The sequence below is a fragment of the Heterocephalus glaber genome, unplaced genomic scaffold, assembly GCF_053883595.1.
Source record: "Heterocephalus glaber isolate CG9 unplaced genomic scaffold, H.glaber_assembly_v1.0 deba00001509, whole genome shotgun sequence".
NCBI classification, from domain to species: domain Eukaryota; kingdom Metazoa; phylum Chordata; class Mammalia; order Rodentia; family Bathyergidae; genus Heterocephalus; species Heterocephalus glaber.
This window is the reverse complement of record NW_028258325.1, coordinates 1,730,973-1,758,901: the sequence shown is the minus strand read 5'-3', so window position 1 is coordinate 1,758,901 and position 27,929 is coordinate 1,730,973. Positions and strand designations below refer to the sequence as shown.

Sequence of the window (27,929 nt, the reverse complement as noted above, 5' to 3'; positions counted from 1 at the left end):
CTGCATGGGAGGGGCGACCCGGGTGCGGACCTCGGGACCAAGCGGGGCTTGGGGACGCAGCCGGAGTTTGAAAGGGGGCGGTACCGGGCTCTGGGCTGTGGGCGGGGCTCGGGGGGGGCATGCTTGCTGCGGTGGGCGGGGCTCTCGGCAGGGGCGGGGCCGGCCTCCAAAGCAGGGGGTGCCAGGGTCCGGGAGGCGGGAGGCGGGGCGCGGGCCGGGCCGGCGCGGAAGTCCCGGCAGCCTCGCCGCCATGTCGTCCGGGGACGATGGCTCGGGCCTGAGCAGCCAGGAGGGTCCCCCGCGCGCAGCCGCCCTGCTGTGCGGCCTATACCACGAGGCGGGCCAGCAGCTGCGGCGCCTGCAGGACCAGCTGGCCGCCCGCGACGCCCTCATCGCGCGCCTGCGCGCCCGCCTGGCCGCGCTCGAGGGCCACGCGGCGCCGTCGCTCGTGGACGCGCTGCTGGAGCAGGTGGCGCGCCTCGGGGAGCAGCTGCGGCAACACGAGGGCGGCGGCCAGGAGGCGCAGCTGCGCCAGGTGCGGGCCGGGCCAGGTGGGGCGGCCGGGAGCGGGCACGCGGGGCGCGGACGCGAGCGTATGTTCCTCCTCCTGTCACCGAATTGCCTGCTTTCGGTGGGATAAGCGCGAAGGCGGGGAGAGCGGGAGCGCAGCGAGGCGCCGTCGGCGTCGCCCGCGGCCCCTCGGCCTGCGGGGGCGCCCCGTTACCCGGTTGGCCCCGGCTGTTCGGGTTTCCCGGGGAGGAACCGCAGCCTGCAGGGGAGGAACCTGCAGAACATAGTTTTTGTTTCCAGGACTGGCTCCGCAGCCGGACCCAGAGGGAAAGGAACGTGCCTCTTTTGTTTTCTGATTATGAAAGTGATTTTACATATCGGAAAAATAAAGGAAAGGATCAAGAATAAGAATCCCCAGAACCCACAAGGGCGAGGTGGCCAGCGGTCCCGGACGCCTCCCCGTGCTTCTCCTCTGCAAGTGACCGGACGCTTAGCAAGCTGACCCGGTGCTCGCCACGTTTGGCTTTGGGCGGCGTCTTCGAAAGGTGAAGTCCAGTCTGCGGCCAGGCGCCTCCCCACGCCAGCTCTCGCTTCTGAGAAGTGGGTTGCACCGCATCAGGCAGACGGGAAGTTAAGAGTCGCCGGGCTGGGTCCCCGCTGAGTGCCTGCACCTCAGGAGCTGTGGCCGACGCCGGGCCGGGGCCTCCGCTGCGTTGTGGGCTCTCAACACCTGCGGCCAGGTGTCCCTGTGCCCAGCCCAAGGGTGTCCAGGCACCAGCGGGGCCCAGGATGGAACCGGTCTGTGGCGGCAGTGGCACCTCTATGTGGAGGTTTTGTTTTGAGATTTAAAAGTAGTATAATTTTGCAGTTTTATTTAGAGAATTTTGTTGACATTACTCTCGTAATTTTAAATATGGAATTAATGTATGCTCTTCAGTCTGCCGAAACCAACTGACTAAACATTAAACATAGGTAGCACAATGAACCTGTTGAACAAGGGGATTCTGATAAATCCTATCCATTTTCATCGTTGAACTCTTTTTCTGTGACACAGCTCTAGGTTATGTAGTTTGCAGAGATAAATGCAGGCTCACACAAAACTAGTGTGTTTTATGACCACACATACACATCGAAGCCTAACTTTAACAAGCACGGCAGGAACTGTGGCTGTTAAAGCAGTGTAAATACAATGCTTGTTTTTATACTATGTTGTCTTTAAATTTTCTTCCTTCTTCTTAAGTCCCCCCGCACCCCCATACTGGGCCTTGAATCCAAGGCCTTCTTGTTGAACTCTTTATCTCCAGCTGTAGTTTTTTATTTTGAGACAGGGTCTTGCTAAGTTGCCCAGGCTGAGCTTGAACTTGCAGGCCTCCTGCCACAGCCTCCCAGAGTGCTGGAATTACAGGCGTGTGCCACTGTCCCCTGGAATGCTTATTGTCTTTAGGTGCTACCAGTGAATATAACACTGTTATATTTGAAATCATTCATTGTGAATAGCATACTTTAATTTTAGTAGGAATTAATAAATGTGAAAATAAGATAAATGTGAAAACATTACTACCATTCATTTAAAATGGTTCATATAAATATTATATTTCTATGTGCAGTAATAATAACACTGTGCTTGTGGACAACTGATTAAAACCAGAAAATTGTGAACAAGCTTAGATAACCTAAGGGCCAGAAAGCAATGGAAATGACAACAAACCATCTCACCAGCGACTGACAAGAGAGCGAAGAGGGAGAAGCTGCAGGTGGCCCAATCTGTCCAGGATTAGGAAGAGCAAGCAGCTTTGTTTCTGGAACAGCTCCTTGGGTCTCTGATCCAGAAGAAATCGAGGTCAGGCCAGCAGCCATGTCCGTGCCAGCATGAGGGACTGCACCCGCGTGCACCTGGAGTAGCTGAGATGCGATAGAGATAAGGAAACTTGTGGGGACCTCTGGGATTTCTTCACTCAGTGCAAGTGTTGGTCTGGATGGACCCTGTTCTGTCCTTTAATGTGACAGAGCCTTGCTGAAGAATCCGTGTGGGCCAGAACGTAGTCCCAGCTGGAGTAAAAGTGGCCTGTGCCTGGCGCAGTGCCTGTGTATCGGTGGGATGTGTTTCATTCTCTGATGACCCGTGGTGGCACCAGGATCACTGATGACCTTTGTGGGATCCAGAGCTGGCAGAGAAGAGTGAGCCATCACAGAGCAGTGCGTCCTGAAGGTGCCATGAAGTGGTCTGGGGTGAAGAACGTGACTGGAGGTGCCAGGCCAAGGGGCCACACCCTGTGACCGCCTTCCTGCCAGCAGTCTGAGGTGACACAGCATGAGGGAGGCTTGTGTGAAGGAGGCATGCATGTGGGCGTGTCTGTCATTTTTAATAAGAAAAATTTAATACCTGATAAGCAATTATTGCTCACCTGACATTTAGCCTGGGGCCAACCACAGAGCCTGTGAAAGGGAGGTTCATCCTCCTGGCAGCCATGTGTTCACCGAGGTAGCAGAGCAGGATTAAAACCACAGGGCTGCCCAGGACTTAGCTCAGTGGCACTGCCCCGGCTCGAAATTGCAAGGTCGTAAGTTGGATCCCAGGTACAAACAAACCACAGGGTGAGCCAGGCACAGGGGTGCACATCTGTAATCTCAGCTCCTCAGGAGGCTGAGGCAGGAGGACCCCAAGTTCCAGGCCGCTCTGGGCAACTTATCAAGACCCTGTCTCAAAATAAAAAATGGGAGGGGCTGAGGATGTAGCTCGGTGAGAAAGTACTGAGTTCAATCCCCAGTACAAAAGAAAAAAAAAGCTGAGTCATTGGCGGATTGCTATCATCGATGGCCATGTCAGCAGCTCATTAGGAGCAGAGCCCCCAGTTGGGACGAGAGCACCCGAGAGGCTGCCGAGGCAGGTGTATGGGGGCTGGCCAGTGCCTCTGAAGTCTGTGTCTTTAGGGCCCAGGGCGCTGCCTTCCCCAGGGCTCCAGTCCCCCTGTTGCACCTTCATCAGCATCAGAGCAGGCTGCAGACTCGAGTCCGCCTGGGAAGGGCGGGTGATGGCTGACTGAACTGCTCCCCCAACACATGTCCGTCCAGAGCCTGTGAATCTGACCTTGTTTGGAAACAGCTTCTGCAAATATAAGAAGTTAAAAAGAGGTCATATAGGACGAGGGTGGCCCTAATCCAGTGGCCAGTGTCCTTGTGGAATGGCCATGTGGAGATGTACCGGAAGCTCATGTGGAGGCCGAGGCAGACGAGACACGCCCTGACTACCAGGCAGCAACTGGCAGCTGGGAGACCATGCAGGAGCTTCCTGAGGGCCCTCGGAGGCAGCATAGCCCCATCTACACCTGCAGTTTGGACTTCCGGCTTCCAGAACATTCCTGCAGTGTAAACCACCCTGTCTGTGGTACTCTGCTACGGTAGCCCTGGTCATCTAACCCCAGGGCAAAGGCAGAGAGGCTGTGCCCATTGTTAACTGGATGGGACACTGGGCCCATTTCTCTAAATGCACAGCCAGCAATGCTGAAAGCCCTGGGCTCAGGCCAGGCTGTCCCACTGCCGTGGGAGGAGGTCGGCTGCCAGGGGGCCACCTGAGCAGGGCTGGGGTGGAGTTCCCGTCCATCCCCAGGCCTGTGATGTCCGGTTCTCGGATACATGGCTGTCTGTGTTTCTGTTCGTATCTAGGTAGATGGGGAGGCAGATACAGGACATGCATTTGTCCTGATCAACTTCAGGAGCTGAAGGTGATGCTTCTCTGCTTCCTGCTGAAGCATAGCTTTCAGCGAGTGTGACGCGCGTAGACCTGGGGGTCTCCATCTAGGCCCCATCGGTGTGGGGAGCTGGGCCTGGTTCAGTGTCCCTGGCGCTTCTCTCCCACCTGTACCACGTAAGCGCCAGAGCTGCATGGTGCTGGTGAGGGGAAGGTAGGCAGGAGTGGGCCTGGCCCACTGGGGTCCGTGACACTGCCGAAAGGGAGTCCAGGAGCCCCCGCTACATCGCCCACTGAGTAAGGATGTGGGAAAGGCCTGCTTGCGCCATTCCTTCACGAATGGTTGGTTTCAAAAGAAAACAAATTCAAGGCTAGGAAACAGACACGTGCTTTTGGCTTCAGGCCCAGTGCCAGGGGACTAATCGGCAGGAGGACTTGAGAGGAAAGGGGACCCGGCCTTGCTGTCCTGTTGTAGGAGTTTGTGTTGAGGCCGTGGGCAGGCTCAGCCAGGCAGGTGCTTGTGGCATGTGCATGAGTGCCCTGGCTTGGGCAGGGCAGTTGGCACCCGCGGGCACCTGCGGCCTTGGGAGGGCAGGGCTGCCTGAGGGGTGGCCCTGGGGCACCTCTCCGCTGTCCCGAGGCTCTGCCCAGCTTTCAGAGGTTGCAGCCTCCTCGCGCACAGGCAGGCCGGTCTCTCCCAAGGCCGGGCGCATGCAGGTCAGGCAGAGGAGGGGAGTAATGGCTGGTGAGAGTGGCGAGTGGCCCTCCCCTGGCCTGGGAGGTGGCCCGCCTGGGAGGCAGGTGACAGGAGGCAGGTGCTGCGCTTTGGGCAGACACCCTGGAGCTGGGGTGAGGAGCGTCTGCTCCTGAGCTCCCCCAGGACTCTCTGCATCGGCCCCCAGGTAATGGTTATTCAGAGGGTTCCTGGAAGACAGGAAAGCACAGAATCGTCATTTTGGCTGGGCCTGGTGCCAAGTGCCTAAAGTCCCTCACTGGAGATCGGTGTGGACTGCAGAGAGACCCTGTCCCAAAACAAAAACATAACAAAACAAAATTGTCATTTTAAGACCTTTTTTAAAAAAAGGAGGCATCAGGGTTGCGCATATTAGTTTCCTAGAACTGCCACCAAAAAAAGTACCACAAACTTGGCGGCTGAAGGCAACGGCAATTGAGCGCTTTCACAGTTCTGGGGGCTAGAAGCCCACAGTAAGGTGCCAGCTCTGTCCAGAGGCTCTGGGGAGGGCCCCCAACCTCCTCAGCCTCTGCCTATGGCCGCAGTCCCTGGGGTGCCTTGGTGGAGGAGCATCGCTTCGGTCTCTGTCTTCCTGTGCGCGACTGCCTCCATTTCCCTCTTCCTGTGAGGACATCTGTGATTGATATGGGGAAAATCTAACTGCTAACCTGTTAGATGTTGGATACATCAAGTTCATGTTCCCCAAAATCAAAGAATGAATTCTAAGGAATAACAGAGGTTAAGAGCAGGAAAACTTCACTGAGAGCTACCTCCTGAGACAGGAGAGGACCTACAAGTGGGTTGCCACAGACTCCACTTCTCAGGGGAAGTTTTTGGGTTTTTTTTGGTACCGGGGATCGAACTTGGGTCCTTGCGCTTGCGTGGCAGGCGCCGGAACCACTGAGCTAAATCCCCAGCCCTCAGGGGAAGTTTTATACAGCAAAATCACAAGATGGGTACAATGTGGGTCAAAACTATGATCAAGCAGTAAGATTACAAGTATAGCCACTTAGGCAACATTGATCCAGTGGGGAAGCAGGTCACATGGCAAGGGAAGAACAAAGAGCTTTTCAGGAAGGGGTGGACTGGGAGGTCTTGGTCACCCGGCAGGGTGGCTGATGCCTATCTGGACTTTATCGGACCAGGAGATACCAATTACAGTATAATCTAATTTATTCCTTATCCCCCGGGGAGGCATGTAGGCCTGGCCATTCCATCTTTATCTTCTTTTTTTTTTTGGCACCGGGGATTGAATTCAGGTCCTTCTGCTTGCAAGGCAGGTGGTGGCACCACTGAGCTAAATCCCCGGCCATTCCATCTTTATCTTGAGGCCTGGCCTTCAACAGATGCACCACCAGCCATGGTTTGGTGGTGTTCTCTTCTGCACTGACTCCCTCGAGGGCCCAGCCCTGTCTGACACAGTTCTACCTAACTTAGCTGTCTACAGTAGGATTGGATCAGGGCCCATCCCAACCAGGGCCAGATCAATATGACTTGATCTTTTAAAAATTATAGATATCATTTATTGAGTACTTCTTAATATGTGAAACAGCACCTTTACTTTTATCATTTTATGTGAGCCTCCAGAAACCCTGTAAGGTAGGGTCCATGTCACCTGCTCTGTACACGGGGAACAGAAGCGTAGTATTGTTCCCAGAATGGCAAAGCACAGCGGTAAGCCACTGATCTTAACCAGTGACATCTGCGGAGACCCTGTTCCAAACAAGGTCCTGTTCCCAGGCCATCCTCTGGGGCTCCCCCTGCAGGAAGTCTCTCCTTTCCTATCCAAGACATGTTCGGGTTGCTACTTTTAGTAATTTGTTGATTTGAAGTCCAAAACTGTGAACTCGCTCCTGAGAACAGTTTTAGATGACGCTGTATCCCACCCAGCACCCTATGAACTGGGAAACAGGCTCGCGCTGGTGTGTTCCCCGTGGGGTGCGGTGATCTAGAGGTGTGTTTGGCAGCCTTTCTTGGGCTCCATGGTCGGCTGCTGTTGACCCTGCTGCTTCTGTTCTGCCCAGCAGGAAGTGGAGAGACTCACCCGGCGCCTGGAGGACAGAGAGCGGGTGCTGCAGCAGGTCCTGAGCCAGCCGTGGCATGAGCATGACAAGGAGGTGGCCCTGCTGCGGAGGAGCGTGGCAGAGAAGGAGCGGGCCCGGGCCGCCAGCGGCCTGCTGTGCCGCTCGCTGGCCGGCGAGACCCAGCAGCTTCGCAGGACGCTGGCCGCCACCGCCCACATCTGCCAGCACCTGGCCAGGTGTCTGGAGGAGCGGCCATGCGCACAGGGGGCCGTGGGGGACAAAGGCCCGGACAAGGTACAGTGGGCTGAGGTGTTGCCGGGAGGCAGGGCGAGCTCTGTGAGGACAGCCCGCTGGGGCCCGAGCACCCTGGGGACGGCTGCCTCCCAGCCCTGTGCTGCCCAGCGCACCTGTGTGAGTGGGCACAGCACCTTGGTTGGCTCTGCCTGCGAAGGGCTGGGGACGGAGGAGCTGCTGGCCAAGTGTTGTCACTCGTGTGCTCTGCGGAGGAGAAAACACGCACAATGATGCCGCCGGGCCCGGCAAGGGCTCCAGACCCAACACATGCAGGGTTCAGCCCCACACCAAAGGTGCCAGCTTCCTCACTCTCTGTGCATCCGAGTGGCAGGACTGCCCCTGAGGGCTCAGCAGAGTCACAACTGCCACCTCTGAGTGGCTTTGGGGATATCTGTGCCATCAGTGGGGATACTCGGGCGTCCTTGTAAACACTGTGACCTTCAGCTGGACACGGTGTGAGATGGGCCAGCAGATGGTAGCCCGGGACTCCTGGGCCCGGCGGCTGTGGCACCTGAGAAGAGACAAGGCAGGGTGGGGAGAGGGCCGTGCCCAGCCTGCTGGGGACAGCAGGGCGGCTTGGGTTCCCATGTTGGCATCCAGAGGGTGTCATGGGGGTGCAGGGGCACCGCAGGCCGGGTGTCCTGGCAGGAGGAGCAGAGGCCGGTGGGGCTTGGCGCTGCCCGAGGTGCCTTCTTCCCACTGTTAGCGAGCAGGACGCACCTTTCCGGGTCGTGAGGTTCTGGGCGGCATCTCTCTGGGACACGGCGGTACTTCAGAAACCCACACACAGCACCGGCTGCGGGGAGGCAGGCACCCGGTTCTGCGCCACTGTGACATTTGCACTGTGGCTCTGCCAGTGGCCACCCAGAATGGCCAGCCAAAGGGGAAGGGCGGCAGCCACCCCGTCTGTCTAATGTCACTGCTCAGCCCTGGGGATGGCTGAGTCACCTGGGGCTTTCCAGGGAAGGCTGGGCTAGGACACGCACTTCCTGTCCTTCAAGGGGAATTCCCAAAAATAACATCACTGAGAAAAAAAAAGAAGGCCAGGCATAATGGTGCATCCCTGTATTCCCAGCACTCAGCAGGCTGAGGCAGGAGGATTGCCGTGAGTTCAAGGCCAGCCTGGGCTACAAAGAGTTCAAGTCCAGCTTGAACCACATAGCGAGACACTGTCTCAAAAAACAATAAATAAAAATAATGTCACTGACCCAGTCCCCTGCACTGCCTAGTGCATGAGTGCATGGAACTTCTGGGGCACAGTTGATGTCTCGTGTGCTTTTCAGTTAAGTCAGCCTGTTCCTGTCAGGGGCTGGAGTGGGATGTGGCTTCCTCATTGGACCTCGACCCTGCAGAGGCTCTGCAAGGCCACTGCCCACCTGAGGAAGCCACAGCTGCCGGATGTGCACAGGAGCGCATGGGGGCGAGGAGGGAGTGGGCTCCGGGCCCTGCCCCTGCCCCTGCCAGGTTCCTGTCCTCCCTGCCCCCCGCAATGGTAGAGTCTCGGTGGGGAGAGCTTTCATTCTATGTGGAGCGCTCATCCTGGAGACCCTGAGCTCTAGGGCGCTTGGATCGGGGAGTCCCCCACATGACCGTGCCGTGGCAGGAAGAGCCTAGGGCCTCATAGGGAGCGGGAGCTGGAAGGCCCTTGTGGGTCTGCTCTGCGCCTGTCACCAGAGCAGTTCCTGATGGGTGAGGTGTGGGGGCCCTGACCTCTGCCTCAGCATGGGCTGGGGTCCCTTCCTGTGCAGTGATGCGGCTTCTCCTGTGTTCCTTTCTCACATAGCCAGAGCGGACGGGTGGGGACGCCGCTGTCCAGGCTGTCGTTGAGAAGTTACAGGAGGAAAATCGGCTGCTGAAACAGAAAGTGACCCACGTGAGTGTCCCCAGCATTCCCTGAGGAAAGCACCTGCCCTGGCAGGCGACGGGTTCTTTGCTCAGCTCGGAGCCTGGCCTTTCTCAGAGGATGTGCAGGATACACCCTGCCTTCCAGCCCCCAGAATTAATCCACCAGTTGAGAAAGGAAGTACAGGAACTGCTTTCAGAAAGTAGGTTGTGTTTTGTTTAGTTTTGTTTTGTTTCTGGTAGCACTGGGGATCAAACCCAGGGCCTTTGCACTGAGCTATATCCCCAGCCTTATTTTTGAAAAAAGAAAAATTTAAAAAAATGTTATTTTGAGGCAGGGTCTTGTTAAAGTGCCCAGGCTGGGGTGGAACTTGTAGTCCTCCTGCCTCAGCCTCTCAGCATGCTGAGATTACAGGTGTGTACCACCACACCCAACTAACTTTTTTTGGACACAGCTGGGGATTGACCCTTGGGCCTGTGGATGCTAGGCAAGTGCTCTACCATTGAGCTACATCCCCAGCCCTTTTTATTTTTTGAGGCAGATGGATAAGTTCCCGGGCCGGGTTTAAACTTTTCATCCTCCTGCCTCAGCCTCCCAAGCGGTTGCTATCACAGGCGAGCATCACCTTGTCTAGCAGAAAGTAGTTTTTCAGGCAGGAAAACTGAGTTAAGCACATGTCTGGGAGCGCTGCTGTGGATGTCACCGTGGTGACATATTCCCAGTGCGGCCTCCTGTGCACTGTGGCCACTGGCCCTGGCCCTGCTCCACAGGTGGAAGATCTCAACGCCAAGTGGCAGCGCTACGACGCCAGCAGGGACGAGTATGTGAGGGGGCTACAGGAGCAGCTGCGGGGGCTGCCGGCGCCCCGGGAGCCTGAGCTGATGAGGAAGGAGATCTCCCGGCTCAACCACCAGCTGGAGGCCAAGATGCGCGACTGCGAGGCCCTGAGGACTGCCCGGGAGGCTGCCCTGGAGCGCGTGCAGATGTTGGAGCAGCAGGTGTGGGCCCGGGGCCAGGCCCCCTTGGTGGCACTGGGGGGCTGTGGTCGTGGGGAGAGACGAGTGTCACGTGTCTTCCCAGATCCTCGCTCACAAGGATGACTTCATGTCGGAAAGGGCAGATCGGGAGCGTGCTCAGAGCAGGATTGAGGAGCTGGAGGAGAGGGTGGCCTCACTCCTCCGGGCGCCCCGGGGACAGGTGGGTGCAGGCGCTTCTCCACTGGGTTGGCTGGGAGTTGCGTTTTCTCTGTGAATGTCTGGCCTGCCTGCTGCCTGGGTTGCCGGGGCTGAGCTGTGACAGGCCCGGCCGGACCCGGGTGTGGGCAGGGCCCCTCATGCTCCAGCGGCGTCCAGCAGTGGAGCAGGCAGGCATGGTGCCTGTGCGTCACAGTTAGGTGTCCGAGGAGCAGCTGCATCCACGTCTGTCCTGCAGGGAGGCCAAGACCTGGTCACTATGTCACGGGGCCCTCAGTGCAGTCCCCCTGGAGTGGCTGTAACTGACAGGCCCGGCAGGGCACCAGCTGCCTCTTCCCACTCCTCCCGTTCAGACCTCTGTTCCACACTCGTCCTGGGGGAGGCAATGTCTTCAGCCGCTGAGTGTCAGATGCGGCTGTCCTGGGGTTTCCTGTCCTGACGCGGACTGGGCAGTGGCGGTGCCAGCACTGACTGTGGACCTGCGCTGGCAGAGGGTGTGAGCAGGATGCACGCTGGGCCCGTGGGTGGCCCCTGCCTCCCTCTCCCCCACAAGATGTGGGGAGCCACAGCAAACATCTTTCTTCTTAGACTAAGTCTCCTGCAGGAGCCAGCGCAGGCACCAGTTCTACCTGTGGATGGGGGACCAGGGTGGGATTCATCTGTAGCCAGCAAGGAGGTGCCAGAGGCTGCGCCAGCCCCAGCAGGCCAGGGCAGGCCCTACACGTTGGCAGCCTTCTCCCTGTCTGTGTGTTCTGTGACTCCTGGTTCTCCCTGAGCCCTGGCCTGTAGGTGCGGGGCAGGATCCTCCAGCCCATCCCCTGCGGGGGAGGGAAGCAGGGGTTTCCTGGATTTGCTTGTGCCTGGGCATTTTCTAGCCTCATGTCTAGGATGGTCCAGGTGGCTCGTCCAGGGGCCTCTCAGACTTCTGGGCAGAGGAGTGACCAGCAGCACTTCCGAGCCTGCTGAGCCCGGGGCAGGGTTCCTGGTGAGACTGCTATGGCCGGGAGCACTGGGAGCCCTGAACAGTGGTGCTGGGGCGTGGGTGCTGAGCCGCAGACCTGAGGGAGGCCCAAATTTGGATTCAGAGTGGAAAGGAAGGGCCAGGCCCACGTGGATGATGGCACTGCCATCCGCAGGACGGCCCCCTGCTGCCACCAGGCCCTCGGCATGGTGCAGGGCGGGCTGGGCGCAGCCCCTCCTGCTCTGCGGTGGTTCCGGTGGGGGATGTCAGAGCCAGCTGTAAGTGGGACTCACTTGGGCTGTTCCCTCCGGGGTCCCTCCGGTGCCAGGGGTAGCGGGTGAGGCATTTTTAGCTGCCGGAACCCGAGCCCGGCCTCTGTTTTTCCTGTAGGACCCCCGAGAGCTGGGTGCCAGCTGGATCCATGGCGGGAGCAAGACGGCCATGGTAGACACCGACGTGCTGGAGCTCAAGGCACCCGGGGGCTGGAGGCTGGAAGCCCCTGAGGAGGGTGGGCGCCCCAGCACAGCCCAGAGAGGACAGGGCGACCTCCAGTGCCCGCACTGCCTGCGCCGCTTCAGTGATGAGCAGGGCGAGGCGCTCCTGGGCCACCTGGCGGAGTGCTGCCAGTGAGGGGCCACCCGGCCGCAGATGCGCGCTGAGGTGGCCAGGTGGGGAGACCGCTCTATGAGGTGCAGCTCAGAGCGCCCTCGGTCCCTGTGGCTGCAGACAGGCAGGTTGGTGGTGCCCAGCAGAGCGTGGCGGTCTCCTCTGCTGGAGTGCAGGTCCCCACACTGCCAGGGAAGCCAGACCCGTCCCCGTGTGCCAGGAAGGAGTAGCCCCGGAGCCACGTCCTGCTCCACAGTGTCCCACGTGTCCCCACCCAGTGCAGAGCCATGTCACACCGGGGGCTGTCGCACTGAACACTTGCACTGCAGTAGCGTTTGTCCCATATCTGGAGGTGAAATACATATGGTTATCAGTAACATCCTCACTGCCATGACTGCTCTGGGACCTCAGGCTGGGGACATTCCTGGCTCACTCTGAGAGGAGCTGAGGGCAGCAGAGAGGGGCACCGCTGTGCCAGCTCTTCAGCAGCTGCACAGCCAGGCAGATGCCTCAGCTCCCAGTCTTACCCACACTCCTGGGCGTGCAGCCCCAATGTCGCCCTGGACAGGACCAAGGCCTTGAGCTGGGAGCTGACCCCAGGATCTTCCAGGTGCTGGTATTGCGGGGTTTGGCAGCAGCCATGGACGCTCCGAGGTGACCCAGCACACTGCCCTTGGCTGCCTGTCCTGGTCCTGGCCTGGGCAGTGAAGGAGGGCCTGGCAGGGAGCGGGCCAATCTCCGGGCAGAGACAGTCAGCGGGAGCCGTGCTGTACTTCTCTCCTTCAGTCCCGCAGCCCAGAGCCCCACATTTCCATGCACCTCAGCTCTCGGTTGTGGGTCAGGTGTCCCCTCCCCGGTGCAGCCCCCATGGGCCCCTCAGTGCTGCTGGAGGAATGGGGCTACCTGAGCACAGAAATGGGGGGCAGCTTTGCTCCTGAGAGAGGAGCCCCAGGCAGAGGAGCTCCAAACCCCTACTGACCCTGAGATGTGAGCCTGAGGACCTTGGGGAGCCCTGGGAGGGAGCAGAACTGGGGGAGTTCTGACCATGCTAAAGGGAGCAGTCGGGATCTGAGTCCGGGGGAACTTGGTAACCCCTAGCCCGGCACATGCCGGGAGCAAGGTCACCCAGGATGAATCAGAACAGCCTTGCCCTACAGAACCACCCAAGTTCCAGGGGGCCAAACACAGACTTCCTTTTTTCCTTTTTTTGAGATAGGGTCTCGCTGTGTAGTTCGGGCCTTGAACTCAGTATGTAGCCCAGGCTGGCCTCAAACTTAGAGATCTTCCTGCCTCAGCCTCCTAAGTATGGGGATCACAGCTGTGGCCAGTTAAAAAACCCAATACTGGGCCGGGGATTTAGCTCAGTGGTTCCGGCGTCTGCCTCCCAAGCGCAAAGTCCCGAGTTCGATCCCTGGTACCACAAAAAAAAAAAACCAACAAAAATACCCAATACTTCACAAAAAGACGACAGAACTGGGGTCTCAGACTGTTAGCCCAGCCTCAGGGCTTACCAGAGTGGAGTCTGAGATAACGTATTTCTGGAAATAAAGGGATGTGAAATAAAATGAAGTCAGAATAAAGGTATTTTAGACAAACACAAGCTAAAAAAATTTATATCCCTCAGGCTGTCCTAGAAGAAATACCTGTATTATAGAAATTGTTCACACTGTGCCGGGGATAGTGGCCCACGCCTGTAATCCAGCTACTTGAGAGGCTGAAGCAGGAAGATCGCAAGTTCAAGGCCAGCCTGGGCAACTTAGATGTTGTTTCAAAATAAAGGGGGCTGGGGATGTAGCTCAGTGGCAAGTGTTTGCCTCGCCTGTGTGAGGCCCTGGGTGGTCTTCAACATTGCAAAAAAGAAAAATTATTCAGCCTAAAGGAAAATGATCTGTATAGAAGAATAGAAACAAAAGAATAAAGAGCATGAGTGTGAGTAGAGGTGAATAAGCAATGGTTTAAAACACATGTAAAGGTACGGTGGACCAAGATGGTGGCGCCCAGTGAGGGGCAGGCGTTTGCCTCGGGGCTTGAAAAGAATTGGGGTGTTGTTCGTTCCCGTTCCCGGAAAGTCCAGCAGCTGATAGATGGGGGGATTGCCTCGGAAGAGGGAGGAGCAGAGGCAAGAGTTCTCCAGTTAGCCCTGGGTCTGGGGCAGGATCACTGGAGAGGGCTGGGGGAATTTAGGCCTGGAGGGAGAGCAGAGGCTGGGGAGAGTCCGAGCGACTTTGCCTGTGGGGGTGGCTTCCTGGGTTTTGAAAGAGGTTTCTATGATTGATGGGCTCTGATTTCCTCAGAATTTACTTAATTCTGCACCAGGGGCAGACTTTTGTCCTGAGATTTTTGGGGGCGGAAAAGAGGGCCATTAAGTGAATGAACGTCCGTAACTTCTTTTTTTTTTGGTACCAGGGATCGAACTCGGGTCCTTGCGCTTGCGCAGCAGGCGGTGAAACCACTGAGCTACATCCCCGGCCCATCCATAACTTCTTAGTTGGGGTTCCAGCCCTTTTTGAGCCAGAGACCCCTTCGGCAGTCTAGTAAAGCTTATGAGCCATTTTTTCTGAAAAAATGTTTTAAAATTCATACAGCAAATTACTCAGGATCATCTTTTTCTTCTGTTGCTTCTTTTTTTAAAGCTAGGGTTACACTGTGTTGCCCAGATTGGCCTTGATCTCACTCTCAACTCTCAGGAAACTGGGATTACAGGCGGGCGCCACCACATCTGATTACCGAGGATTACAAATGAAGCCAATTACTTTAGAATGTAGTTAAGAGAGTGGAAGAGAAAAAAATGTGCATTAATGTGCTTTTTTATTAGTTAGACAACACGTAGTACGTCTACTATCAACCATAATTTTGAAATAATGTTGAATGCAAATAGTATTTCAAAACGTGGCCAACAACCATAACGTGAGAAAATTATTTCCATATGTGACAGATTCACAGATACTGCCTATACTACAGTGGCTCTTAAAAAGCCTTCATAATTGAAGAAATACTACTTCTCAGAGAGGCTAGTGAAATGTCATTTTATTCCCATCCAAATTTGTAGATAGTTTTTTCCAAGAACCACATCTTCCTCAGGCTTTGGATCTGAGGTAGATTCTTAAAATAAATTTATTTCTTTCAAGCCAAAAAAAAAAAAAAGAAATGGCCACAACCACTCATTAGGTGTGTGTACATGGGGTGTATTTAATGGACTTGCACTACTGTAAGATTTTTGCATTGATTTAAGGTGGGCTGTAATTAAGGAAGCATATTGGAATTTCTAGAGTAAACCATTAAAACAGTGTAAAATACTTAATAAAAAGCTAATAGGAGAGCTGGGGATTTAGTTCAGTGGCACTGCGCTTGCCTCACAAGCACAAGGTCCTGAGTTCGATCCCCGGTACCAAAAAAAAAGAAAGCTAATAGGAGCTGGGCATGGTGGCACATACCTATAATTCCAGCACTTGGGAGACTGAGGCGGGAGGATCCCCGTGAGTTTGAGACCAGCTTTCCTCTCTCTTTTTCGCGGTGGAGGCTCTGGGCGGCAGTGTTCCTCACACCAAGGGTGGCTCTGTGCACACAGGCCAGGGACTCCCCGCGGCTCTGCCCCTGCTCTTGACACCCTTGGTTTGTCTGGAGATTTTCCTGCTCTGAACAATTTGTGTGCACCCCTCCACCTTCTGCCTCCTTCTCTCTCCTTACTGGGGATTGCACCAGGTCCTTTGCACTGCACTACATTCCCAGCACTCTTAATTCATTTATTCATTTTGGGTTTTGTGACAGGTTCTCACTAAATTGCTCAGTCTTGTGACCCTCCTCTTCAGCCTCCTGAGGAGCTGGGATTACAGGTGTATGCTGCCACTTCCAGTTTATATTAATTTTTAAAAATTCTTTTTCTCCCTGTTCTTTAGCATGCAATAATGTATCAAACTAGTGTCAAATCCCCTTTTGTTTTGTACTCAGGGCCTTTGCATTGAGCTATATACCCAGCCCTTTTTATTCTGAAATGGGTCCTACTAAATTGCTGTAGTTGCCGAGGACAGGCTTGAACTTGCAGTCCTCCTGCCACAGCTTCTAGAGTGCTGGCAGTACAGGTATGCCCCAATGTGTCTGGCTAATTTTTTATTTCAGTGATTATGCTTTTCCAATTCTGTAGTTTCCAGTTGGTTCTTTGAAACGAGTCATGATCTGTCGATGAATCATTACCATCATACCGTTGTCCCCATCTTCCCATCTCTAATCATGGTTCCTTCATTTCTGTGGCCTTCCCTTACCTACACTGGGGGTTTAACCTGGGGCCTTGCACGTGCCAGGCAAGTGCTCTACCACTGAGCTACATCCCCAACTAGATTTTAAAAGTTTGGGTTTTTTTTGGTACCTGGGATCGAACTCAGGACCTTGTGCTTATGAGCCAGGCGTGGTGCCACTGAGCTAAATTCCCAGCACTTAGGAGTTTTTGGTTTTTTTTGGTATCGGGGATTGAACTCAGGTTCTTGCGCTTGCGCAGCAGGCGGCAAAACCACTGAGCTAAATCCCTGGCCCACCAGTTTTGTTTTGATGAAGGGTCTTGCTAAGTTGCCCAGACTGGCCTTGAACTCACAATCCTCCCGCCTCAGCCTCCCAATTAGCTAGGATTACAATCATGTGGCACTGCACCCAGCTATGTAAAAGTATTTTTCTGGTAAATCTGACATCTACTTTCTTTCACAAAGTGTCTATTTTTTTTTTTTTTTTGGCACCAGGGATCAAACTCGGGACCCTGCGCTTGTGAGGCAGGCGGCAGAACCACTGAGCTAAATCCCTGGCCCAGCAGTGTCTGCTTTTAATTTTTCCCTCACGGGTGTATAGAACATACCTTCCTGTTCCTTCGAGCTTTGCACTTTTATTGGAAACTTGAAGTTTTAGATAATACAGCAGCTTCTCCTCCAGTTTTGCGTCCTGAAGTTTGTTACCTGTGGGCAACTATGGTCTAAAATTACCAGATGGAAAATTCCAGAAGGAATCCTAGGCTTGGACTTTCGAAGTGTGCCGAGTAGGGCAGTGATGCAGTCTTGCTCCACCCCACTGTGTGCATGTTTCTCCTTCGCCAGCTGCGCGCTGCCCGCCCATTCCCAGGTCAGTCAGCCAGAACAGAGACAAGGTGGAGGGGCTGGTGAGCTGGACAAGCTGAGGAGCAGTGTAGAATGCTTTCTTCACATGGAAGGGTGAGCACTCTCAGTGAGGAAACAAACTGTGCTAAGGGTGCTGGTGTCTGTGATGAGGATGCACCTACCTGTGAAACTGTGAAGCAGGGTTTACGCTGGCTTTGCTGTCACACCTCAAACTGCAAAGTCACGACCACTATGCATGGTGATTACTTAGGGACAGAAACAAGTGCCAGGGCTGCTGCCTGCAGGGTCAGGGGTCTCCTGGGGACCCTAGACTGCACTCCCTGCAGAAAATGGCAGAAAACGGAAATAATCCTTGGTTCTAAGCCTAGCCCTGTATTAGTCAGCTTTCTATTCCTGAGATGCAGTACCAGACATCCATGGCTTAGAGGAGAGGTGGACTTTGGCTTACGGTTTCACAGGGTTCAGTCCATGGCTGCCAGGTCCACAGCAGGAATGTCATAGAGGAAGGGTACAGCAGAGCAAAGGTGCATGGCAGCTGGAGCAGAGGGCAGGAGAAGAGCCAGAGGAAGGGGCAAGAGACCAGGTCCTGCCCTCATGAACCCCACAGATAAGCAGAAGTGTCTGTTACTACCACCTGGGTGGCTCCTGAGCCAATCACGTTGACAATCTAGATGAACCATCACACAGCCATTTTTGTTGTTGCTTTTGGTACTGGGGATCAAACTCAGGACCTTGACTTTTTTTTTTTTGGTACCAGAGGTTGAACTCAGGTCCTTGTGCTTGCAAGGCAGGCGATGGAACCACTGAGCTAAATCCCTGGCCCAGTACCTAGACTTTTTATTTTCAGGGTTTTTTTCAGTCATCTGTTTTTTTTTTTTTTTTTTGGTACTGGGGATTGAACTGGGGTCCTTGCGCTTGCGCAGCAGGCAGTGAAACCACTGAGCTAAATCCCCGCCCCCTCAGCCATCTGTTTTAAACATTAATATATATGACATCAAACTCACTGGTAATACCTGGTGAAATTTCTAATCTGCGATTCATTCTGTCCAGCCTATTTTTCATTTCAGATTGTTTTCCTCAGATCTCCTTGTGTCCCCTTCCCCTCCTGTCCTGTGTCCCTCCAGGTGCCTGCCTGGTAACTCACCGCTCGGGGCCTGTTTCTCTGGGCTTTGCACGGCCTGGTGACTGGACACTGATGCTTTGTTCTCCTTGGCTGAGGCGGGAGGTGTGCATCCCATAGAGCACGCTGGGCTTCCTGCAGCAGCTGTGACGTGGGCTCTTGAGGTCCCTTGGGCTGACTGCACAACTGGCTCCCACCAAGGGGGATGCCCCAAGCAGGGCCAGCCCATACCCCCACACCCCCCGCCTCCTGGCCGGCCCAGCCATCTGCTGACTGCTGTCTGGTTTATAGGGTTCGGGCAACAGGCAGGGGAGGGCTCAGCCCAAGGTTGAAGGGGCCTGTCACGGTGGGTCCTGGTTCTGGGGTCCTGGCTGCCCTGGCTCTCTGTGGCTGGGGAGCGGGCAGAGCTCTTCGGGCTGGGCTCAGCCCCCTGCCCTCCCCGTCACTGTGCAGTCACTTCGTGTCATGGGAGCTGTGTGCATAACCTCACACGTGCAAATGTGTATACATTTTTGCTTTTCTCTTGAGTGGACGGTGCACATCTGTAATCTCAGCACTTTAGGAGGCTGAGGCAAGAGGATGGTGAGGCCTAGCCTAGGCAACTTGGCATTTTACTAAGAACCTGTCTCAAAAAATACATCTCTGTATACGTGTGTCTATCTGGCTGTGAAATACATGTATGAGAAAGCATTAATCCTTACTTTTCCTTACCATCTCATTTGGTTTCTGAGAGGGGGTCTTGCTATGCTGTCCAGCCTCATCTCAAAGTCCTGGGCTCAAGGGATCCTCCTTCCTCAGCCTCCACAGTAGTGGGGATTACAGGCATCCACCAACACGCCCAGATAGTTGGGACTTTTTATGGCATGAATATGTATATGAAGATCAATAAAATTTTCCATGTTAAGTTGCTGTCTAGTCATGGACTCTTCCAGGAGTGCAGTGCTATGCAGAGGGCACAGGCAAGTGAGGCCCCTGGGGGCCCCCAGGGCAGGGTGGGATGCCACCCACCTCCAGGCCAGGGAGGGTCGACCTCCGGACTCCCAATCACCTCTCTTCTCTCCTCAGCTGGGCTTGAACCTGCAGTCCTCCTGCCTCAGCTTCCCAAAGTGCTGCCAATAGGGGAATGCACCACCACACCCAGCTCACCCTCGTATTTCTTTGTTTCCAAGAGCAAACACTGCCCCCTTGAGGAAAGAGCCAAAGAAACACGTGGGGGCCCTAGAACAGGGGTGGGTGGGCAGCCAGGGGTGGTGCACCGGTGTGGGGGCAGCCAGGGGCTCCCCACCAGCACTCAGTCCCAGCAGTCCTTGCTGCTGTCACTGTGGAGACCCTGAGGTTCCTCTTAGCTGCTGATGTGGCTCTGTTAGACAGATCGGGAGGGCCTGGTCCCCAGCACAGCATCAGGACCATCCCAGGAAGACCGTTGGGGACACGGCTGTGGCCAAAGTGCTGTCCCCAGGGCCTGTCTTGGCTGAACTGTCCCATGGACAAAGGGGCTGTGTGTCTTCTTCCACCTGGAAAAACAAAGCCAAGCAAACAGGGAGACCCCCACCCCCACCCAGCCAGGACCTGTTGGCCCCTTGGCACAGAAGTCCAGGCAGCTGTTCTGGGCCTGGGGCCTGGGGCGCCGGGTACCAGGTTGCAGTTCTGCATGTGCTCCCAGATACCTGCAGGCCACAGGCCCTGTCCTGCCCACTGGGCCCCTGCTGTGCCAGGGCACTGGCCCTGCTCGGGGCACATCCTAGCACAAGGTCCCTTGTCCCTGAGGGGGAACCCCTGCTTCTAGGCACATCCACATGAGGCTTCTGAGCAGCCTCTGGCTGTGTCCTGCCCACTGCAGTCTGGGTGCCTGGGCCCATCCAGCCTAAGGACACTGAGGCCCCCAGGCGCCCTGCGAGGATGCCTGGGATCAATGAAGTCTCTCCATGGGCAGGAGCTGGCTCCCCAAGAGAGCACATCACCCACTTGCCACCCACAGGCCCCGGCGCCCCAGCAGAAAGCAACCAGACGAGGTCTCCTGCTGTACTAATGTATTCCATCTTTCAAAAAGAAAGACATGATTTTAATATTACTTAACAATATGTTAAAAAGTAGCCAGGCAGGCCTCCGTGTTAATACGGTCATACGCTCTAAACGGACTGGATGGTGAGTGCTGGGTGGGCTTTGTCGTCAACGTTCTCACTCAAAGGGTCTTACACAGGCTGGCTACGAGTCGGGGGCAAACACAAACAGCGCAACGTGTACACTCGGAAACAGTAGATCGTGGGGCATGGAGGAGGCCTGCCCGCCCAGCCGCCTTGGTGATCGGTGATCGCAGGGCACGCAGGAGCTGAGGGACAGCCACACCCGGTGGGACAGATGGGAGGACGGGCGAGACGCAGGGGCCATGGGCCACATGGCTGATGCAAACTCGTCTCTGGCCACAGCCCAGGCCTCGGAGGCCGAGGTGGTGGAAGAAGAGGTGGGAACTACTGTTCCGATCTGACAGCACGGCTACAATCAAGGAGTCTCACTCACAGACTACACGCACACGAGCTAACAACTCGGGCCGGGCTGGCAGCAAGGGCCGGGCTGGGGCTCAGGCCCAGGCAGGCACACGGCTCAGGGGGCCTGCAAGGCATGGCTCTTGGGTGACGGCCCCCTCCTGTGCGTCCCTTTTTCCGGCAGTCCCCACTCAGTGGGCAGCAAAGGTGGCTTTCTTCAAACTGAAATTGGACCAGTTGATGGACAGTCTTTGCCGGGTCTGTCGAGCAGAGTCCAAGCAGAACCTGCAAAGACAAAATGCTGGACAGTCACTGAAGGAGACAGGCACAGCCAGGCAGGAATTGAGCCAGGCTGACGCCCTGTGTTCTTGCTAGCTCATTGGGGGCTCAGCCAGGGCACCTGGAGGGGGCCAGGCTCCTGTGCAGGCGGCCACTGGGCCTGGGCCTTTTCTGCTGCCTTCTGCCATCACTTTCCACTGTGCTCGTTAGGGCTGGGCTCTGGGTGGGAGGGGTGCAGGCCCCTACCCCACCACAGGCCCAAGGGAGGCGTCTTGTTGGCCACAACCCTGCCCTTCTAAGGAGGCTGCATCTTAGACAAGGAGGAAGGGCCTCGGGTCACCGCTGCCCCTCTGAGGCGCCCGGAGATGGACACCTGCAGGCTCTGTTCCCTGAACAGGCAGTGAAGGCTACCACACCACAGCACAGCCTGCTGGGGCGCAGGGACAGGGTTGTAGCTGTGTTCCTCAGACAAGGGCAGGGCTGCAGAAGCAGGAAGCAGGATTAGAGGGTATGGCATCTCAGGCTTAAGCCATCACAGAGGCTGCGGGACACAGGACCCTGCAATAGCCCATCTGGGCAGCTACGCTGAGGCTGGGCAGCTACGCTGAGGCTGGGCAGCAGGGAGTCACACAGTCGCCCTGCAGCCCTAGGCAGTGACCTGAGCTGACCACAGGGACAGATGTGCTTAGGGCAATAGGAGGAGCCTGAGTCTCAGGCAGAGGCACTGCAGTCCTCAATGGCTGATGGCACGGGAGAGCCACGGTTGGGCAGGCAACCTGGGCCTCACCTGCCACAGTGCCTGCTGGGGCCAGCACTCATTTTTTGCAAGGGACCAGTCAGTGCTGCAGGCCCCGTCCTATAGTTAGTTGTCCAACGTGCACACTGCACTTGTGGCCACAGCAAGCTCAACTCCAGGCAGTGAAGCCCCTGGCTTGCACAGCTGTAATGTGCCACATTTTGTTTTTTTTGCTGGGCTGGGGATTGAACCCAGGGCCTGCTACATAGCAGGCAAGTGCTCTGCCACTGTGATGCATCCATCCCAGCCCATTATGATTTTTTTTTTAATTTTGGGGCAGGGTCTTGCTAAATTGAACTGGAGATCCCTGTCTCAGCTTGGATTATAGGCATGCATCCGCGCATCCAGCACAAGATACTCTTTTGTTCCCCAACTACTTTAATGTAAAATACTCCTGGGGTGTGCTGGGTCTGGTCCACAGCTGGGACCACATGACCAGGACCAAGCGTGGAAAGCTGAGGGTTCACGATCGCACAGCACGGTGTGCACGTGGTGCCCATGACAGTGAGGCAGGGCCACAGCCTCGCCCCCCTCCCTTCGGGCCATGGGCTGCCCTGCAGGTTCCCCTGCACAATGCTTTGGAAACAAACATGCTTTGTCCTGTTTCCCAGGCAACATTGGCCAATTTTTGTATTAAAAAAGGAAAGAACAATTTCTTTTATTTAAAAGCGCTTGCATAATTTCTGAAGTTCTCATCATTCCAGCTCTAATTTGGGGGCAGAAATCAGAATGAAATTGGAAATGGTGTTTGCTTAGCCGCGGTTCAGTCACCCAGCCACAAACCTTTGTCCAACTCAGCTGTGTGCTGACCACCCAGCAGCAGGGCGCCATGTCTCAGAGTCCCAATTCCCCTCCTTGGCCCCAGCTGGCCATGCCAAGCCTGTGACGCAACCTCTTTCACTTCCTCAAAGCTTCTACTTCTGCCTCTGCTGCTCCCCCAAATTGGCACACACCTCTGGCCTGACTGCCTGTGTTACTGTGGGGGGCCGGATCCCCACTCGCTTCTCTATACAGATACTGCTCACAAACATCAACCACATCTCCGCTCAGCACCATCCCAGAGAATCTCCAAAGAGTCATGTGCACCGGTGCACGCCTGAAGTCCCAGCACTCAGGAGGCTGAGGTGAGAGGGCTGGAACTTCGAGGCCAGCCTGGGATATATACACCAAGACCATACCTCAAAAAACTGAAAAATGAACAAACAAAAATCCAATTCAAAGCACAACAAGGCTTCCAACAAAGCCTCAAGCACGGCACGAAACCCATGAGACCTGTGCCCCACACTGGTGCCCCTGCACTGTCAGCCGTGGACTGAGTCACATGCACTAGGCACGCAGAACACGCACAAGAGGGTCCCAGGGCGCAGACTCGGCACTGCCCCGCCGTCCTCTGCGGGAGGCGCCACTCCCTGGCCCTCATGGTTTGTGACCTCCGCGTGCATCCTGCACAGCAGCCTGGCCATCTGCAGTGGGATCATCTCTCTCTGGCTTCTTCCCCAGTGGCATTTGTTCAGCTTGGGGGCCGTGTTAAGACACTGCAGAGCCCTGGCTGCTGGCCTCCTGGGTGGAACTGGGCATCCCGCAGCCTGCCGATTTCCTTCCCCAGTGCTGCCTGCTGGGGTCTACACGGGAGCAGGGCAAGGACCCTACGGCTCTACAACCCAGCAGGACAGAGCTTATGGCTGCTTCCAGTGGCTTCCTGGCCAGGCCGAGATGCCAGCCCCCTGCCTGCTAGTCCCATCCTGCAGAGCGACCCTGCTGGTTTCCAACTGGCTTTCCCACCCTCTTCTCTAATGTATCTTCACACTTTTTAGCATCCTTGTCATGTGCTGCAAATACACTTTAAGACCAATCCTTGATCTCAAAGTAGTATAATTTGTCAGTCTTGATCGACAAGCTCTCAAAGTGTTGCCCAACTAATCTAAAATTCCTGGGCTCAAGTGATCTTCCTGCCTCAGCCTCCTGGTAGGTAGCACCAGAGATGCACACCACTGTACTTGGCTGGTTTTTCCTTTTTTTTTCTGAACTGAGAATTAAAGCCAACCATGAACTAGATCCCCAGACCCCCACCTTTAAAAAAATTTTGAGAAAGGGTCTTGCTCAATTGCTCAAAGCTGGGCGTAATAGTACATACCTGTAATCCCAGCCCTTGGAGGGTGAGGCAGAAGGACTGCCACAAGTTCGAGGCCAGCCTGGGCTACATAGTAAGACCCTTTCTCATCCCCCCCACCCCAAAAGCTCAGGCTGGCTCTGAACTAGAAATCTTTCCCTACTCTGATATCAGAAACATATTCATCTTGATTTTCTCCCAAATTGAAAGTTTTGTTTTATTGTTTTGTTCTTTTTTTGGTACCAGGGATCGAACTTGGGACCTTGTGCTTGTAAGGCAGGCAGAGGAACCACTGAGCTAAATCCCCGGCCCTTGTTTTATTGTTTTGGGCTGCTGCTAGGGATGGAACCAGGGCCTCATGTATGCTGTGCATGCTCTACAACTGAGCTACACCAGCCAGAGGTGCTTTGGACCCTGAGAATGCAGCCCACAGGAGCTACCCTGGATGTGGGGTGGGGTGGGGATGTGACTTCAGCTGGCTCCTTCCGGGCACTCGCCACCCCTCCATCTGTGAATATGGATTTCCGCAGCACTGGCCAATCCACTATCATAAGCCGAGGTTCAGGGTTTCACAGCTGTCCCTGGGGTTTGTGTCTGTACCAGCATCAGGGTCTGTTGACTATACATCAGTGTCAATTTTTTTTTTTTAGGTACCAGGGATCGAACTCGGGTCCTTGCACTTGCGCAGCAGGTGCCGAAACTACTGAGCTAAATCCCCAGCCCAGTGTCAGTTTTAATAGCTGAGACTTTCTAAGTCTTTTACTTTATTTAATTGGTAATGGGGATTGAAATCAGGGCCTTCACACTCAGCTACATCCCCAGCTTTTTTCATATATATATATATTTTTTGTTGTTGTTGTTTATTTGTTTGTTTTTGGTATCGGGGATCGAACTTGGGTCCTTGGGCTTGCACAGCAGGCAGCGAAACCACTGAGCTAAATCCCCAGCCCTACATATATATTTTTTACTTTTTGCAGTACTGAGGATTGACCCCAATCCTGCACTGACCTTACTTACATTCCCACATTTTATTTTTCAATTTCTTTCTTTCTTTTTTGAGACAGGGTCTCACTGTGTACTCCAGACTGGCCTGAAACTCATTATGTAACTCAGGCCATCCTTGAACCCATAGAAGGGTTCCTGGCTCAGCCTCCCGAGTGCTGGGGTTACTGGTGTGTGCCACCACACCCAGCTTGATTTCTGTCTTTACAATGGCTAGGAAAAGTAGCCTTCCTTGTTCTTTTAACTTTTCTAGGAAGGTATCAGTAAACCAAACTTATTTTTTCTGCAAATTGTAACACATGTACGAAATATAAAGAGTAAAGTGAAAAACTGCATACCACAGTCACCTCATGGGACCAGAGCCCAGGCAACAGTGCCCAGTGCCTTCTTCAATTACAGTCCGGCCTCCTCCTCCCAGACACAACCATCATGGCTTTTTATGGTGCTAACTTTTTACTCTTTCTTTATAGACTTAACACAACCATGTATGTGCCTGTGGACATACTTCCCACTTCACTGAGGCCTGGTTTGTGCACAACAGACTGCAGCTGGTGCAGCGCTCACACCGGGGACAGACCTGCCCCTGCTGGCTGTCACCTCGACCAAGGTGCAGGACAAGTCCATGGAGCTCCCACTGCCCTTCCTGCCCTGGCTCTGCAGGGCCAACACTGATCTGCTGCCTGTCACGGTGAACAGATTTATATCTTCTGGAATTTCATTTAGGTGGAAGCTCGCAACCTGGGTTCTGTGCCATTCTGTAGGGATGTCCACAGCAGGCTGCCTGTGTAGGGTGTGCCATGGCTCTGCCACTCCCCTCCCACTGATGGATGCCTGGGCTGCTCCCAGCTTCTGGCCATTGTGAATGAAATGGCAGCTGCCTCTGTGGACGTGTGCCAAGCACGCGCTCCCACCTCTCTTGGGCACCCTGAGCCAAGCACTGCAGCTCTGCTTGCCCTGAAGCCTCTGGTCAACAGCCCAGCACACAGCTGCAGAGTGTCCTGGCTCTCGCGAAGTTGACAGGGCCACCTCACCATTTACCCTGCCCACCGTGCTTGAGAAACACAACACTGAGTTCCACAAAGCCATTCTGGGGTCTTAGGTCTACAGATAGCTTTTGGTAAATTCAACAGTTTTATGAGAGTAACTCTTCCTGTATTTGAACAGGACTTGTGGTTCAGGTCTTTTAGAATGCTTTTCATCAGCAAAGTTCCATAGTTTTTCATGATAGGTCCTATACAACTTTTGTTAGATCTGTCCAAGAATACCGCAGAACTTTTGGCGCTATTATAAATCCTGGCTTTATGTAAACTACTGTTTCTAATGATAGATGGTTAGAGAAAAATGAGGAAGTTCTGTACTGATCTCACACAGCCAGCCCTTGCTAGATCCCTGTTTACATTTACTATGCAGACAACTGGGCCACCCATGGAGGTGAGTTTTATTTCCTTTTCTCCACTCCCTCTGCCTCCCATTCTCCTTCCTGTTTGACTGTATGCATGCTTCACACCTGCCCATGGCAGGCAGCGGCTCCTGACAGAATGCTCCGGCCACTTCTCCTCTGAGTGAATCACTTTATCAAGTTAGAGTCTTTCCTTACTCTTCAGTATTGCAGTCTATTGCCAGTTTACCAATTTCCTTATTATAGTACGTCCCAACTTACAAACATTCAAGTTGTGAACTTTCACAGATACGAACGGACCGCGGATTAGGAACACTGGCAGATGTGAACAAATCGTGGAAGTGCTGTACCACCATTCTAAGGTGACTGTAAAAGTAAAAATAGTTTTTTCAGAGTATTTGTGTGTGTTTAGATTTCTATGCTTTACACTGTACGTTTGTGTCAAAGGTGTACAAGACTCACTTTATCTATCAAATGCTTTTTCTGAATCTTATGAATTGATTAAATGGCCCTTCCTGAACATATTAATGTACCAAATAATGTGGGTGTGCTTTCCGATACTACACACCTCACTCTGGACACAGACCAGCCTGGTCATGTACACTGCTTCTGAAAACACACCACTGGATTTGCTACAAGAATCCTTTCTTTAGGGTTTTTGCACCTAATATTCATGAGAGACAATCTGCTAGTTTTTCCTTTTCTCTGGTGCTCTGTGGCAGACCTGGGTATGGCAACAGTACTGGTCCTGTACAGTGAAGTGGGGCATTCCCTTTGCCAGTGCTGTCGCCCTTGGGTTGAAGTTCCCTTCCACTCTCGGACAGGCAGGAAAACACCTTTGTGACGTGGCAGTATGCAGCTTCCCGTGGAGAGGACTCATGGCTACTACTTCGATGGCTCTAGCAGTTTCCCACCACTCAGCCTTGTTATTTTCCCTTGGGTTGATTTATTTTGTACATGATTCCACTTCTGTTTTAAAATCAACTGCAGTGAAGCTATTTCCAGTGTTCTTACTTTAATGGCTGTAGTATATGTATTTATTTCTTCCTTATGACTTATGTGTGTACAAAATTAAAGAATCTCTTTAATATGGAATTTTTCAAACATGAAAGTAAAAACTTTAATTTCTTTTTTCTTTTTAGGTTCTGGGGATCAAACTCAGGACCTTGCACTTGCAAGGCAGGCACGGTGCCACTGAGCTAAATTCTCGGCCCACTATAATTTCTTATTTTGAGAGAGGGTCTCACTAAGTTGTGAAATTGCTCAGGCTGGGCTCGAACTTGCCATCCTCCTGCCTCAGCCTCCTGGAGAACTGGGATGTCTGCTGCTTTGGGAGCACTGAGGAGAGGTGGTTCTTATAGAACTCTCCTGCTTGTTTTAGGATTTTAAAATACTCCTACCTGCCAGGCGTGGTGGTGCATACCTGTAATCCCAGCACTCAGGAGGCTGAGGCAGAAGGATCATCTGAGTTTCAGGCCAGCCTGGGCTACACAGCGAGACCCTGTCTCAGGAAAAAAAAAAAAGAAAGAAAGAAGAAAAAAGAAAATCCTACCCATGTGTGGTGGCACACGCCTGTAATCTCAGCACTGTGGAGGCTGAGGCAGGAGCATAACCATGAGTTCGAGGCCAGCCTGGGCCACCTAGTGAGTTCAAGGCCAGCCTGAACCACATAGCGAGACCCTGTCTTTAAAAAACAAAATGCCTGGGCTGGGGATTTAGCTCAGTGGCTCCGCTTTGCAAGCACAAGGTTCCGAGTTCAATTCCTGGTACCAAAAAAAAAAAAAAACAAAAA

The 27,929-nt window shown here is 54.2% G+C and overlaps 2 protein-coding genes across 15 annotated transcripts in view; one reads left to right on the top strand and one right to left on the bottom strand.

Annotated features, from left to right (window-relative positions):
- The first annotated feature begins 199 nt into the window (after positions 1–199).
- Positions 200–27,929, top strand: Tnip2 (TNFAIP3 interacting protein 2). 9 transcript variants are annotated; one of them, XR_015441244.1, is made up of 8 exons: positions 200–535; positions 6,956–7,249; positions 9,033–9,122; positions 9,863–10,090; positions 10,173–10,289; positions 25,209–25,426; positions 26,066–26,169; positions 26,426–27,929. XR_015441244.1 is itself a non-coding variant. In XM_087187234.1 (6 exons), exons 1-6 carry the CDS (start codon positions 251–253, stop codon positions 25,212–25,214), a joined length of 1,020 nt encoding a protein of 339 aa, XP_087043360.1. In that variant the 5' UTR covers positions 200–250; the 3' UTR covers positions 25,215–27,929. The 9 variants fall into 9 exon arrangements, 4 of the variants coding, with proteins under 4 accessions (XP_087043360.1, XP_087043361.1, XP_021116052.2 ...); XR_015441243.1 differs by having other exon boundaries at positions 25,209–26,169; positions 26,426–26,499; positions 26,962–27,929; XR_015441241.1 differs by having other exon boundaries at positions 26,066–27,929.
- Positions 20,084–27,929, bottom strand: part of Fam193a (family with sequence similarity 193 member A) — a 138,211-nt gene continuing 130,365 nt past the window's right edge. For all 6 annotated transcript variants that reach the window (XM_021260392.2, XM_013073071.3, XM_021260391.2 and 3 more), the window contains one exon: positions 20,084–20,836. In XM_021260392.2, coding sequence (XP_021116051.2) covers positions 20,743–20,836 — 94 coding nt within the window. In that variant the 3' untranslated portion in view covers positions 20,084–20,742. The remainder of the gene's footprint in view (positions 20,837–27,929) is intronic.

What these genes read in the sequence shown, in the direction of transcription:
- Tnip2 (XM_021260393.2), top strand. Translation starts at nt 251, where the DNA reads ATGTCGTCCGGGGACGATGGCTCGGGCCTGAGCAGCCAGGAGGGTCCC. An exon ending in GGGACAAAGGCCCGGACAAG is followed by an intron (nt 7,250 to 9,032) that starts GTACAGTGGGCT and finishes TTTCTCACATAG; the next exon opens with CCAGAGCGGACGGGTGGGGA. An exon ending in TCCGGGCGCCCCGGGGACAG is followed by an intron (nt 10,290 to 11,636) that starts GTGGGTGCAGGC and finishes TTTTTCCTGTAG; the next exon opens with GACCCCCGAGAGCTGGGTGC.